At 40.6% G+C, this 14,158-nt stretch overlaps 1 protein-coding gene across 2 annotated transcripts; it reads right to left on the bottom strand.

The window, feature by feature from the left end:
* Window positions 1–2,373: 2,373 nt before the first annotated feature.
* On the bottom strand, window positions 2,374–14,123 carry LOC121199474 (transcription initiation factor TFIID subunit 4-like). Of its 2 annotated transcripts, none has more exons than XM_041064201.1 (16): window positions 13,856–14,095; window positions 12,872–13,693; window positions 11,553–11,707; window positions 10,487–10,606; window positions 9,142–9,297; window positions 8,844–8,966; window positions 8,633–8,722; window positions 7,709–7,936; window positions 7,420–7,555; window positions 6,845–6,956; window positions 5,588–5,757; window positions 5,349–5,479; window positions 5,139–5,264; window positions 4,853–4,909; window positions 4,629–4,748; window positions 2,374–4,513 (listed from the first exon to the last, which is right to left on the bottom strand). In XM_041064201.1, the coding sequence occupies exons 1-16, from the start codon at window positions 14,088–14,090 to the stop codon at window positions 4,346–4,348; spliced, it is 2,949 nt and encodes a 982-aa protein (XP_040920135.1). In that variant the 5' UTR covers window positions 14,091–14,095; the 3' UTR covers window positions 2,374–4,345. The 2 variants fall into 2 exon arrangements, with proteins under 2 accessions (XP_040920135.1, XP_040920131.1); XM_041064197.1 differs by having other exon boundaries at window positions 2,375–4,513; window positions 6,845–6,962; window positions 13,856–14,123.
* Window positions 14,124–14,158: the final 35 nt, after the last annotated feature.

The following is a 14,158-nucleotide window of genomic DNA, read 5'->3' as shown; positions in this document are numbered from 1 at the left end:
CTATATGGAAAGCTCCTATCGTCATCTGAGGAGGAAAAACTACAAGATAATAAAATAATGTACGCAACATACAGATGTAGTTGGATCAAACATAGCTGCTGTTTAAAGTTTAATGAGGAGCGTAGTATGTTTTATAGTAATTTTTAAAATTAAACAGTAAGAACGAGGTATGTGGGCTGAAATGTCAAGTGCTGACTACTCTCCCCTTTTTACTCCATAATTACACAGAAAGAACACAGTTGTTAACACCATGTTTTTCTGCAAACTTCAGTTTTGTTTTGCTGGGTACACTGTAGGTGGTATTATTAATGTTATTGATAAATACTAATGTTTTGAAACCAAGTTTAAGTTGCACAACATTGATGATAAGTTATGGCTTGGGGGTTCCACTTTCAGCTGTGCTGCACTTTTTGCCTCATTATCTTTTCACAGCAGAGACAATGTTTACTTGGCCACAAACTATAATCTATGTTTCAAAGTTTCAGACTCATTTATAGTCACCAGCAACAGGTGTCTGCTATACTTAAACCACATGCAATGTATCAGGGCTCAGTGGAGTCTGTTTTTAAGAGTGTATACTGCACTTCAAAAATATGTGAAATTTATTCACTCATCTTCATAGCTGTCACTCAAAAGACATTATCCTGTGAGCAGCCAGCAGCCGCTCATTATGCAAAATCAAACAAGACAGTGGAATTGAGTTTGGTGTCCCAGAGTAACATAAGCAAATATAGCCTGACAACTCATATCGGAGAAGACTTAGAAGTCTGCCTATGCCCGGATATCAAGACAACGAAGACAGCGGTTTGGCAACAACAGGCATGAGATACCTTGTCTGCAGAGGGAACAGAACAAACAACTTTCTAAGCCTAAAATCCACCAAATCTGAAGGAATAGAAGGAAGTGCTTTGGTATGATCCTTAATGGAGATGTCCATCTGTGTGTGTGTGTGTGTGTGTGTGTGTGTGTGTGTGTGTGTGTGTGTGTTTCGTGTGCAAAGATTCTCAGATTCTCCATGCAGCAGAAGTCAGAAAGTCAGTGCTTGCATGAAATCATATTGCAGCTGGTCTCTGTAGAAACAAAATTGACTTTTTAATGTGCGCTTCAAAAGAAATTAGTGTTTTTATTGGTAGGACTCAGTTGTTTTTCCAGTTCTAACATATGATGATGAAAGATATGCAATAAATGGACCCAGGTCATACAAGCTGCAATGACAGACGCCTTGTACTGTATTCTAAGGCTCTGCGATTGTCAGACGTGAATGTATTTGTTTGTAAGGTGGTGCAACAGTGCCCTCCTGTGGTGGCATTCTGATTCACACCTCAGGCACCACGCACAGGATCAGCTTTCGCCACCAACCAGAAACCTGTCAAGTGCAATGAATCACAGATAATTCTTTTAGACTGTGGACAGTCTCCGCAAAACAAGATTTTGACATTTGCTTGAAGGGGCGCAATCAAAAACAACGTGGAAGCTTGAGATATAGAAGGAAAAGAGTGTCCACACTGTTTTATAGAGAATTTGATTTTGAGCCAGTGTAAGCTGTACTGTATCTCTGCATCAACGTGACACTGTTGCCAAGGAGCTCAAAATGTCTTCATAGTCTGCAGTAGATCACTTTAAAATATCCCATATCCATAAAATGTCACACCAGCAAGTGAATAATGACAGTGGAATTTTGTAACTGTTATACTGTTGAACAGCTTCATCCACTCATTCTCAGAACTCATAAATATTACTTTTACTGCCTGGTGTAAGGATAAGCCATTTTTGTGAACATGATAAGACAAAGGTCCCACTGATTTAGGCCTGTTTTGTCACCAAGATATAAATTCAAGAAGCTTAGAATGAATTCATAGAGATGAAAGTGCACTAGCTGTATAGGGTAACATGAGACTTTGGCTCATACTGTAAAATATAATAGTAATGAAGACCAACTGTTGCTATAAGCCCACAACAGTTGGTGAAGCAGTTGGAGATTTTACACCTCAATCACATGATAGGTTTGCATATTTGTTTTGCAGTTTTCGTCTTTATGAGGAATGCCTTTAAACCTCAGAAAGAGTCAGCTCATACCGGAGCAACGCTTCCCTTAAAATATTTATATATTTTAAAATATATAAATATTCTAAGGGAAGGGATTATAATTTGTTATCCTGTTCCTCTATTCAGTCCAATTTCTAACTTAATTATACTGCTTCATGGACAGTCAGTTTGTGTTCACAAACAGTGCCAACAGGTCACAGAAAACACAGGAAAATACCTGTGTGAAGACATTGCTGTATTTTAGTATTTTGGGCTCCACTGAAGACCAGACCTGCCAGAGTAATTAAGATGATCAAGATAGAGATATTTGTTTTATATTTTAATAGAGATTATTTTCTCTCAATCCATTATAAAATAGCACTTAAAAACTTTTTTTTTTAAATTCAGATATTTACATATAAACAAGTGGCTGTGCAAAATTTACAAGATATTGGCAAAAAAAAAGCATCATATATTTGTCTTATTTGTCATATTTATATACATGAAAAATAAGACAAAATTTCTCAATTTAAAGTCGTCAAATGATAAATCTACAAATAGCAAACGTAAATATATACAGTAATAAAATTTTCCCATAAACGTTATTTCATAAAATGACAAAGGGTATAAAGACCAAAATTAGTATGTGCACTAAAAATATAAAAAGTTATAAAGTGGGTATGATCGACTAGTTTTAGAAAACTGATCTGTCAAAGTGCAGTCCTCGTTCTGCACTTCATGCCCATGTTTACCAAACATGACCCCCATCATTCGCTCAAATATAAAAATGTGGATGCACAACTTAGAAATAGAAAAATGACTGATTGACTTAAAGGACTGCAATTAAAAATATAACTGGGTTTCATTTCTCCATAATCTGTTTCATAAAATTCACATTTTTGCACAAGCTACACAGAGTGGATACTTTACAGTACCAACAGCCACTTCATTTCCAAATTATACCATGCTAGTTTTGATTTTTTATGAGTAACATTAGGCAGCCACCTATGTCCATTCTATTTTTAACATTACAATCATTTTTAAATGCTACAAAAGGCAAAGAATAAAATGTGCTTGGGATGGACAAGCAATCATGGTAAATGCCCTGCGCAAACATTTTTTAGCCAGAAGCTAAACTTAAACATTGTACTTTTTTTTTCTTCTTTTTTTAATAATTTGTAGTTCTTTGTGTGACATTTATAGAAAGGTGGGACCTGACAGCTCTGCTTCTTGGAAACATTATTGAAGAAATGCAGAGCCAAATCCACATTATTATTTCATAATGTGAATGTTTCATTCTTCACTCTTGGATTTTCTAAGTAACTAGTCAGTTAGTGCACCACCAGGATACTGACAGAAAGCCAATTGAATTTTTTACCATCACTGACGAAATTAATGGAAAGTGGCTGCTGAGGAGATGGGGGGTGGGGCTTGCTATGGTATTTTTCAGAAATGATCGATAGGAATGTAAAGTATATATCTGTGGAATAAATGTGCTAGAATCTGAATAAAAACCACTGTGTCAGAAACTGTCAAGCAAAGACAAACAAAAAAAGCAAACTAAACAATAAAGTAGACATCCTACAAATCTGGAGAGAGCTGTTGGATAGATGAAGTTACTTAAACTGAGCAACACATTCTAATCCATATGGCTTAATCTGAAGAAGGCAACTCAGCAGAGGACAAGAATAGTCAAGATTAGTCTGTGTAAAACAATCCACAGGCGTTACAACTGCTAACACATAGTATAAATGCATGATAAATTAAAATCTCTGTTGAAAACTTAAATAAACAGAGTGTTTATGTTAACATGGTCAAGAAAATTAGCATTACTGCAGTTTTGTAAAATCACGCTGCACCTGAATGTTGCACATTAGTCTAAAATGGAACCACTTTGTAGAGATTTGCTGCAACAACCCAAATGTCAGCGCAATGACACTGTCAAGGTTTTCAGATCTGAAGTTCTCAGTTCAGTTAAAGACATTTTTCTTATGTGCAGCATGAGGCAGTGCATGAGGGAAGTGTGGTTGAGTGCAACTGGTCTCTGAAGAGCAAACCAAGCTGAGAGGCACGCTGAAATCAGGGCCGAGTTCTAATATTTGCTCCATCTCAGCACTGAAAATACAAAAGGCCTGTGCCTGAAGAAGCTTTTAAAAGCTGATGTCTCTTCAGTGTTCCAGATAATTCTCTTCCCACAGACAGACGTCTCGTCATTCAGCAATGGGTGATCAAGGGAAGTACTGGCAGAGAAGGTCTGAGCTGACGGTCAACTCTGCTTCCTTATTGCCACTGAGCGAGACTAGTCATTTTAATGCAGGTGCTATTTGAGGAAGCCTTTATAGAGCAGGTGCGAGTGACTGGTCCCTCTTTCACTCTCCAGGCAGAATAGAAGGTCCCTGAGGTTGACTCTGGTGATGCGCTGTCGCATAAACTGTCTGGATCCTGCTCCACTGGAGCCTCCAGGCTGGGAGGGCCCTGACCCTGAACCCTGGAGGGTGAAATGGAGCAACCACACGATAGACATTTAGCTCTTTTTTAAGATCTTTCCTGAATTAAAAAAATAAGCACAACTCATCTGTGGCAAATGGCTCCATATTCCTCACCTCTGCGCTGGCACCTCTAACAGGAGAGTACATTTTCCGTTTTTTCCTAGGGCCAATTGCTGCCAGCGCCGTTTGGTTGGCTTCTCTCTGCCTGATCTGTGCCAGCTCCTGCTGCTGCATCTGGAGTACATGGAATAACACACTGATTAGTCTCACAGACCAGCTCATTATAATACCACACAAAGAAAGCAATCATATAGTCACTTATGGAAGCATAAATTTACCTCTTTGGCCTTCTGTTTCAGTCGGAGCTGCTCGGGGTCCTCTTGCCGTGACCGAGACTACGGTAAAGTAGAGGACATTTTAATAGTTAAAGATGGTGTTCAATTTATTCAATCAGTTGTTTTATTCATTCACTCACTCACTCAGAGTTAGCATATATGATCTCTTGAAGCCAAGGAAATGTATGCTAATGACACTGACCTGAGATCTCTCACTCGCCTTCCCTATGCAGTTATGATAGTGTGTCATTCATACTATGTGTCCTTGTTTTGCAGACAGTATTTTTACCTTGGCAGCCTTCAAGAGGATCTCTCTCTCCTGCTCTTCCTTCCTTTGCTTCTCCATCTGATCCAGCTGCTCGAAGAATTTGAGCTGGGCTCGCACGTCGCTAACTTGTTCGTACCGCTCGTCCTCCTAAAAGACACAATAAGAGAAGATGGAACAGAATAAATAGCAATGGGTCTCACCAAGTCTTAAATTAAGGTAATTAATAATCACCTTAAAGGTTATGTTCTTCTGCTGTGCCACTTGCGATGCCTTTTCCAGCAGGTTCTGTAGCCGCTGCTGCGCAGCATGGGAAATGAAGTTGATCACATCTGTGCCCAACTCACTGACACCAAACTTCTTGCCTGTCACAGCAGGAAGAACGTGGACAAAGATTTGGACGGAGTGAGACTGCGTCAACCTTTAAAACCGAGAACGTGCTGCATATGTTCTCTTAAGTTTATGTGTCTCACCAATCTCAAGAGCTCTCCGAGCGAGTGAAGGGGTGGAGAGGAAGGCCTCATCCTTACAAGAACGAGTCACCGTGCCAACAAGCTCAGAGTTGGTTGCTAAGATACGGGCGTTCTCCTCTGACAAGTTGACTCCTGCCATGGAGGCCACATCATTGATATCATCATCATCCCTGGGTGAAATGAAAAGTGATGAGAGAGACGTGGCAATATTTTGTGTCTAAAACTAATCACGTTTTTTTTGACTGTGCACATTCATACTAATGTCAATAGTTTCACTGAGCTGCAGGGGTCTCCTATAGCTAGAAAGATACCTAAATATCTAGATAAATGTAAATACTGAGAAGATTCATGATTCATCCTAACTACAGAGTCCAACCAAACTAATGCACTTATAAAATCTAGCTATAAAATCAAGCTATTCCTTCAGCTACTATACCACTTAATGCTGGTGTTCTTTCAGTCCACTATAGTCTGTTGTGACTGAGTGCTTTCTTCTGATTTCCAATCTTACTGACTCAGTTTTACATGGTGCATAGTGTATCTGTTTGTGCAGCTGCATGAACAGCTTTACACCATGTCCTGCTGTGTTTTCTATATCTGTATCCCCATGTGAATGAACGATGCCTGACCTCAGTGACTTTATCATATCACTGTATAATTTTTATGACAAGGAAATGGGTTTTGCCTCATCATGAAAATTTAAGCAGCAAGGTTAACCAAAATCTAATGTGATCTTCCGTTATGTAGAGGTGTTTTCTACTACATTTGGTATTCTGCTTTTGAGATGTTATGTTCACAAAAGTGAATCCAGACACACAAACAGATGAGAGCAGGATGACATTTTGCCCTGTATATGGTGTACCACCATGGCGAGAGTAATATGAATAGAAAATGAAAACCAGACTCTTGTTCTGGTATTGATATAGGCTGACAACCATAAAAAAATGTAACTTGTTCAAGACAGGGACTCAGTGAGAACTTCTTGCCAGTCTTCTGATATCAGTTAAAGCTCATGGACCGCAACCAATCGTTATTTTTGTTATTGATCAATCTGACAATTTCTGATTAAACAATTAGTTTTTAGCTTGGGCTATAAAATGTCAGAAAATGGTGTAAAAAATTATGATATTTTATGCTCAATTTAGTGTCACATGAGATAAAAAAAAAAAAACAAGCTGCAAATCAAGCCCAGCTGGAAGTAGTGAATGAAAAATGACTAATAAGAGATCAATTTAACTGATTAAATGTATCACAGACCTGAAGGTTCCCCCTCCTGCTTCCTTCAGCTTGTTCTTCTGAGCAGCAGTGAGAGGGGCCTGACTGACTACTTGTACTCCTTTGACCCCTGGAGCCAACGTTGGCTTCACTGCTGGAACTAAGAGCGACAGAAGCAAGTTCAGATTTTTGCTGCTAACTGAGAATAGTGTAGTTGGGAGTTGAAATTGTTTTTATGTGATTTAAAACATGCACTACAACATGAATAGCATTTGTTTTTGTTTTTTTTTAGAATCAAATTTGCCAAATTTGTGTGCAGTGTAGTGTCCTGCAGTTACAGAAAGCATCCACAAGGTGGCAGCACTTCTATACAGTACATAGTAAATGGGTGAAAGAACAAAGACTCAGGAGGAACCAGTAGATTTTTGTGTTGTTCAGTGACTTTCTTCAGTGTATTTGTTTAGCATCTCAGTCTATGCACCAGTTGTAACTGGGCACTCTATGATATAACAAAAAATAACAATACTATGACTTTCAGGGCATTAGTGCTGATTTTTCATGCCCGCTGACATACAATGGAGGAAACAGAAGTGTATGCAACTCTTGAACACACACACCTGTCTGCAGCTGTTTGACCACCTGCGGCTGGCCCACAATGATGCGGCTATGAGGTTGTCCTCTGAGTGTTACCATGGGAGACTGAGTCAGTGTCACCTGGGGCCTCACCATTGTCCCTTGTTGCTGTGGCACAATCTGTGACAAAGAATGAGAAACTCAGAAATACAGCACAAATAAAAACAGAAGTATATACTCCTGAATACAAGGTTTACACTTCTGTGTGCATGCTGATCAACAAATTCAGATACAAGTAAAAAAAAAAAAAAACCCATTAGTAGCAAAAATTACCAGTCCTGGTTTATTGTGAGGTGTCTGAGTGAGGCTGATTACGGTGGTTTTGGTCACGGCAGTGCTGGTGGCTGTAGTAGCGACAGTGGAGAGAGGAGGTCGTAGCACCACAGCAGTGAGGGCTGTGGAAGCTGCTGCAGTTGGCTGAGTGCTGGGCTGAGGCAGCAGGCTCTGCTGGATGAAGGCCTCTGAGTCTGGGGTCATCTGACGTAGCGCTGGGAGACTTCTCTGCAGGTGGACAAAGGACAGAAACAGTAAATATATATATATTAGTTTGATTAGTCACTGACTCTTTTCCACACACAATAGATTTGGTTATTATAAAGCAAAAGTAGCAGCACTTTGAAATATAGGGTGCAGTCTATTATAAACTTCAGCAGAATCAAACAGAGTTCATTGTGTACTTCTAATGAGCACTTCAAAAAGGCTTTTTATTGCTTTATTACTTGTATTTCTTGCTTTGCTTTCACATTTTTAAATTAAACTATTAGACATCCCACTGGGAAAACAGTGAAGGAGCTATTTGTAATGACGACTGCTTGGCAGCATTTCCCACTGCTAAATCAACGAGTAGGGCACTGATGAATATGTTTTCAGATTTATTTTGATTATGGTTAAACTGATTTTGTGATGTGATTATCAAATAGCAGACACAAATTGACTTTTTTATAAAAAGGAGATGCAGGATGCAGTAGCATTATTATGCATCAATATATAGCATTAATATTATCACTATACCTTGTGCCCTTGTACTAACACAACATGCAAGTCCTAGACTCACCAGCACGAACTGGTGAGTGCATGGATGCTATTCACCGCATCATGGATTGAGTACGTGTCAATCAAGGTGTGCGTTTCCACAGTCTGTAACATGCTGCATCAGCCATTATATTCGGATATCTGTTAAAGTGTTGCTGATCTCACCTTCAGGAAAGGCACAAGGTACGGCTGTGGTGAGGAGTTGAGCTCCTGGTATAACCTGCTGGTGAAATCTTCAGGCTCTATCTTTGCTTCCTGTTGTCCAATGGACACAGTGGATGAATCAGAACAGACACAAAGCACAAAGATAGTGAGTGAGAGATGAAGAATATGAAGCAAAAATAAGTAAAGGAAGAAAAGAAGGTGTGAAATGTACCAGCAAGTTCTTGACCAGCTCCTTAACACTGGCTGTAGTCTCAGAGGACTGTTTTCCACTGGATGCCAGCTTGATCAGAGTGGACAGAAAGTTTCTACACTTTTTCACATTCTCCAGTGTCTCCTGCAAGCATACGCAAAGAAACACAATTTTTCTTAAACATAGACATTATATTTACAGCAGAAATGTCGGGCAATACATGCAAATACATACAAAATGTAATATCTGTGTAGTACATAATTTCATTTTTGACAAAGTACAAAGACAAAAGCATTCAAGGTTAGTACTTCTCTCTTACAGCTGTAATAGCTGTTGGAGTGACAGGGGTCCCAGTGGTGCCAAGGGGCCCTACCCTCTGTGTTACTGCTGTGGCTGCAGACCCAGGCTGTACTGCGGTGGGTGTTCCTAGAGGCTGACCCGGGGTGGTGGCAGTTCCTCCCAGCATGATGGTGTTCTAAACGAGTCATAGGATATGCGGAGATGAGATAAGATGTAGGAAAACTACGAAGTCAGAATAACAGTTTTGACATGTCTGGTCCAGGGGGACAATTTTATTTTCCAAGTTTTCTTTTTCCAGGAAAGAGCTGTCACAGATATTTGTACACTTTGTGTACAACATTCACTCCTGGGAAGCTATAAGAATGTGATGTGCAAATCAGACAAAAAAAACCCCTAATGATCATTAGTAAAAAATTAATTAACCTTTAAGGGGACTTCCATGGCAACCAGGACAATCGTAATTCACAGGAAAGATTAATACAACCAGCAAGGTTTTCGAAGTGAGCAACCAAAAATGCCAATGTGCTAGCCTTGAGGCAAAACCCAGCTTTTCATTGCAGTCATGTGGCAAAACAAGATGACCGTACAACCTACAAAACAGGGTTGAGCCTGTTTTTATCAAGTATTTTAGATTAGGAAATCCATCCAAGCTGGTCCAGGAGACATGCATTTAACCCTACCTTAGGCGTACGAGTAAAAGCCTTATATTAACTTTCTCATTCTAGGAATGTACTCCTATCCTCTCCAGGATTTAGGAGAGCTGCAGAGCTGTTCCCAGCAAGGGGACTGATGGACAAACATTTGCATGTGAAATGAAAAATGGAAATATGAAGAACAATTTCTCTAAAATAACAACACGCTTCTTCAAATACACTGACGGCATTCAAACCTCTTGTGCCTGATTTAATTTGTGGAATAATCTGTTTTTTTTCTGTGCATATTGTTGGCAATCCTAACAATGAGTGAAGCAACATTTGTGGCCTGTCTGTGGGTTTTAGTGGATGCAGGGAACATTGAAAAAATGCCACTGGTCTCTCTGAGTCACAGGATGTGCAGAACTAGCTGTGCATTAGTTTCAGAAGTGGCAGGTAAACAAGTGTTGAGTGGCAGATAGAAATTATACCTTTTACCTGTCACAGTAGGAAAAGTATATATTCCTCTTTCCTCCTTTTTATTTATATATTTTTAGATTCCTGTGAAACACCTTTTATGTTTTTATTCTTTAAGCCAAATGGTTCTCAAAGTGTAGCCAATCAACAGCATGTTTCATACAGAGCAAATGGCTGGCTTTAACTTTGATTGTTCGATAGTTACAGTGTGTTCAGTGTCAGCATGAACCAGGTTTGGATATGTGGCGGAGTTACCTGCAGTACAGGAGGCCTCTGCAGTTTGGTGGTGGCTGTCACAGTGGTTTGGACTGTGGAACCTTGTTTAATAATAGTGGTGGGGGTCACCGAACGAGCCAGCAGTGACGCCCCTGGAGCCTGCAGAACAGTGTGGATATGGAGGGAAGTGTTACACGTGACACTATGTGCAAGTTCAATACCACTGGGAAAAATAACGGTATGCTACTTATGATGTAGCATTTTTTCCTGTATCATTTCTTTCAGTTGCTTGCAAAACTCCAAACGTGCTAAATAAAATCAATCCATTTTGATTGGTCATTTAGCATTCAGAGTGTGCATATGAAACCAGCAACCCTAATGTAATTAAATAAGACTGCAATATAAATTATATCAAATTGACTGATTGATTTAGGTGTTTTTGTGTACAATTTTTTAGTTTTAATTTTCTATCAGAGCGTAAGATTGTATATATTGTAGTCCCTAGCTTTACTTATGACACTGAAACATTTGCAGGGTGACAACTGAAAATGTGTTCATTATTGTGACTGTGCTGTGTATGCTGTCATTGTGATACGATTCTCAAATGATCCTGTATTGGTCCTGCATTATTCTTTCCATAATACATGGTCCTGTATTATGGGAAAAAAAAACACTTTTTCTTTCCCGGTACCAGTCCTGATACCAAAACTCAAGGTATCAGTTAATACTGAAACCAGATCTAATATGAGTGGTGTTTTTTTCTGTTTCAGTTTGTATTAAGTCTGCGTACTTCAAAATGTAGAACTGACTGGTATCATTCTTCTATACCTAATCATAATTTCCTAACTATATGCGAATATGTTTAAACACCAACATTCTTTTAAAGTTCATGTTCCTTTTAATTATATATTGTTCTAGAAGGTTTACAGATTTGTGCTAAAAAAGAAACAAAGTGCATCAGTCACATCTGGCTGATATGTAGCCTACAAAGGTCAGTGTCTGCATAAATCATGATACCAGTATCAGATCTAGGTGTCACTACCTAATAGGAATGAGTCATGTTTTCTAACTGTGACTGTGGCCATGTGTCCAGCAGTCCTGGTACCTGTAGAGAAGTGATCTGGACAGGTGGAGTGCTTGTGGGGGCTGCAGGTCGTGGTGTCATGGCGCTTTGGGATTGCGACTGAGCCTGCATCTGAGCCAAGGTCTGCTGGTGAATCACCAGCAGCTGCCCACTTTCGCTGCGAACCAAGACCATGCCTGCAAGAGGCAAATTTCGAGGGGGTTAAGCTGTCAAAGGTCAGGCCTTTTCTGTCCTGATTAGCCTCATCAATATACTGTATATGTGTATGGAAGTTCTGACATAAGGGGGTATGAATTACTCATCTGTCAGGGCTATTGATGCATGGATATTACCCTGGCTGGGAGGCCTATGTGCAGAGATTACCAGCGACTGGTCAGACTAAAATGAGCCACAAACATGGTACGCTAAATCAAAAGTATTTCAAATCACAACACGGTGTGTAATTAGGAGTTGTTAAGCTTCCTGAACACAGCACAGCTTAAAGTAAAACTTTCTTCTTGCAGCTGATACTTTATTGTAGACCAGGGTATTACTGTGCACTGATGCCCGGTGTTTTGCCATTCTCAATGAAAAAGGTGACTGGCTGTGTGATAATCAACTGGGCTTCAGTACACAGTAATACACTGATCCACAACAAAATAGTACGAGTTACAGAGAGGACAGTCAGGAGAATTAAGCAACAAAAGCGAAACAGTTTTGTGCTGAGTTGCAGGGGAATATATGTCATTAAATGTTGTGGCTAAAATGTTGTTTAATAATGTTGTTTGTTGTGGTTTATTTTGGTCTGATCAGCTATTCTCTGGTTGGGATTGGTCTATACACAGGCTTCCCAACCCGAGTGAATTTCCATGCACTGACATTTCTGCATTTGAAAATTTCATACTGCATTATGCCAAAAAATCTGAATTATCCCATTAACAGCCTGAGGTTAAAATCAAAGTGCAAAACCTTAAGAGTGTTATCCGAGGTCGTAGACAAGTCTAATCATTAGCCTTTGCAAACTGTTTACAAGGCATGCAGGGGATAGATATTTAGTTATACAGTAAATAGCTGTTGATATGAGAACAAGACAAAGTAATAAGAATCAATGGATTGCAACAGAATGCTTGTTTGATACACTGCAGGAGGAATATGAGCACTGACTGTACTCAATCTGGTCTGCACTTAGTACCTTGCCCATCTCTAATCTGTTATTTGTGGCCCTGAAAGACAATCAATTCTGTGTCCTCTCCGCTTACTACAAAGTGTCTCAAACCATCTCTTTTCTACTCACACAGAGCAGCTGATAAACGTGCACAAATAAAACAAAGATGCTTAAGTAACTAAGTAACTTAAGTTACCTGGGGGGAGCTGAATGTTTTGGATATTTGGGGCATTTTGTTGAGGCTGAGTGAGCCGAGGTGCCAACACCTGTGGAGCGATAGCTCGTATTCCACTGGGAGGAGTGGCAGCAATTGTTGACGGCACCGAAGTCCTCAAGTTTTGCAAAACAGTCGGGCTCCTCATAGTCGCTGTTGTACCTGTCGCAACAGCTGAAGCAACGACGTGTGCACCAGTCTGCATTACAGTCTTTGTGGAGTCGAGTTTGGTGACTAGAGGGCCAGCCGTGCTGGTAACGCTGACGGCTGGTGCTGTCAAAACTGTGGTCGGGTTTCCTCCGCTTTGTGAGGTGTTACTGGGAGTTTGCATAGGTGGCCTCACAAGCGTGACCGTGGGCACACTTTTCACAGAGGGCTGCGACGAAATCACAGGCGAAGTCACGGTATTCTGCGCACTCGTGGAAGAAGTCCGAATAATAGTACTTGGTGTTGCAGATAAATCTGCTGCGCTTCCTTTGCTCACGGAAACAGGTCCGTTGTTTACAAGCGTGACAGCGGGTTTGGAGTTGTTGCCGCTGCTGTCAGCAGATGCGCCTCCCGTGATATGACAGTTCATGACCACGGCACTTCCATTCAAAGTTTGAACACCAGTCGCTCCAGGTTTCCCAGCACAAGATGCTGTATCTGATACTACCGTAACGACTCCGCTAGTTGTCCCCGACTTGGACTGAGTCTGAGCGGCTGTCATGCTCGATCCCACCGCCGATGTGGTCCCGGCTGCCCCATCCACGCTTGAACCGTGGGACACCGTACTGTTAATGACACCTCCTTGCACTCCTGTCCCTACAGCAGCGGAAACACATGAAAACAAGGGGGTGTCGAACAACTCTCCTATTCGCATGAGTTTCGGGAAACACACAAGTGAAGCCAAGTTATCTACAATCAGTTGAACAACGTTACCAAAATAAGCTAGTGTTAGCTAACCGGAGTAGGCAGCTATCTTACCTGCTTTAGCAAGCTCTTGTTGTGAAAGTCCCATTTTGCTGCCCTGAACATTGGAATTACTACCTACAGCTGAATTGCCGACGTGATTTGCTGCAGACTGGACCCTGACTGCTGTGTTGACGTGATCTGCTCCAGTTAGTTCAGACTCCAGAGACCCGACCAGATCACTAACTACTTTTTCGTCCACCTCTGTGTTGAAGAAAACATCATCCAGCAAATCGGAGCCCGCCGCCATCTTTGCCCAGCTACGCTCGTTCGTGAGACGCATGCGCCGATTGGATGCACCCTCCATGACGCGGCCTC

The sequence above is a fragment of the Toxotes jaculatrix genome, chromosome 2 (genome assembly GCF_017976425.1).
Source record: "Toxotes jaculatrix isolate fToxJac2 chromosome 2, fToxJac2.pri, whole genome shotgun sequence".
Lineage (NCBI taxonomy): Eukaryota > Metazoa > Chordata > Actinopteri > Toxotidae > Toxotes > Toxotes jaculatrix.
This window is presented reverse-complemented; position numbering and strand designations above follow the sequence as displayed.

Excerpts from the sequence above, each read along its gene's own strand:
- LOC121199474 (XM_041064197.1), bottom strand. The coding sequence starts at position 14,123 with ATGCGTCTCACGAACGAGCGTAGCTGGGCAAAGATGGCGGCGGGCTCC. Across the intron at positions 7,937-8,632 it reads ACCTTGTGCCTTTCCTGAAG|AGAAGTCTCCCAGCGCTACG; the intron begins GTGAGATCAGCA and ends GTCCACCTGCAG. Across the intron at positions 4,514-4,628 it reads TTAGAGGTGCCAGCGCAGAG|GGTTCAGGGTCAGGGCCCTC; the intron begins GTGAGGAATATG and ends TTCACCCTCCAG.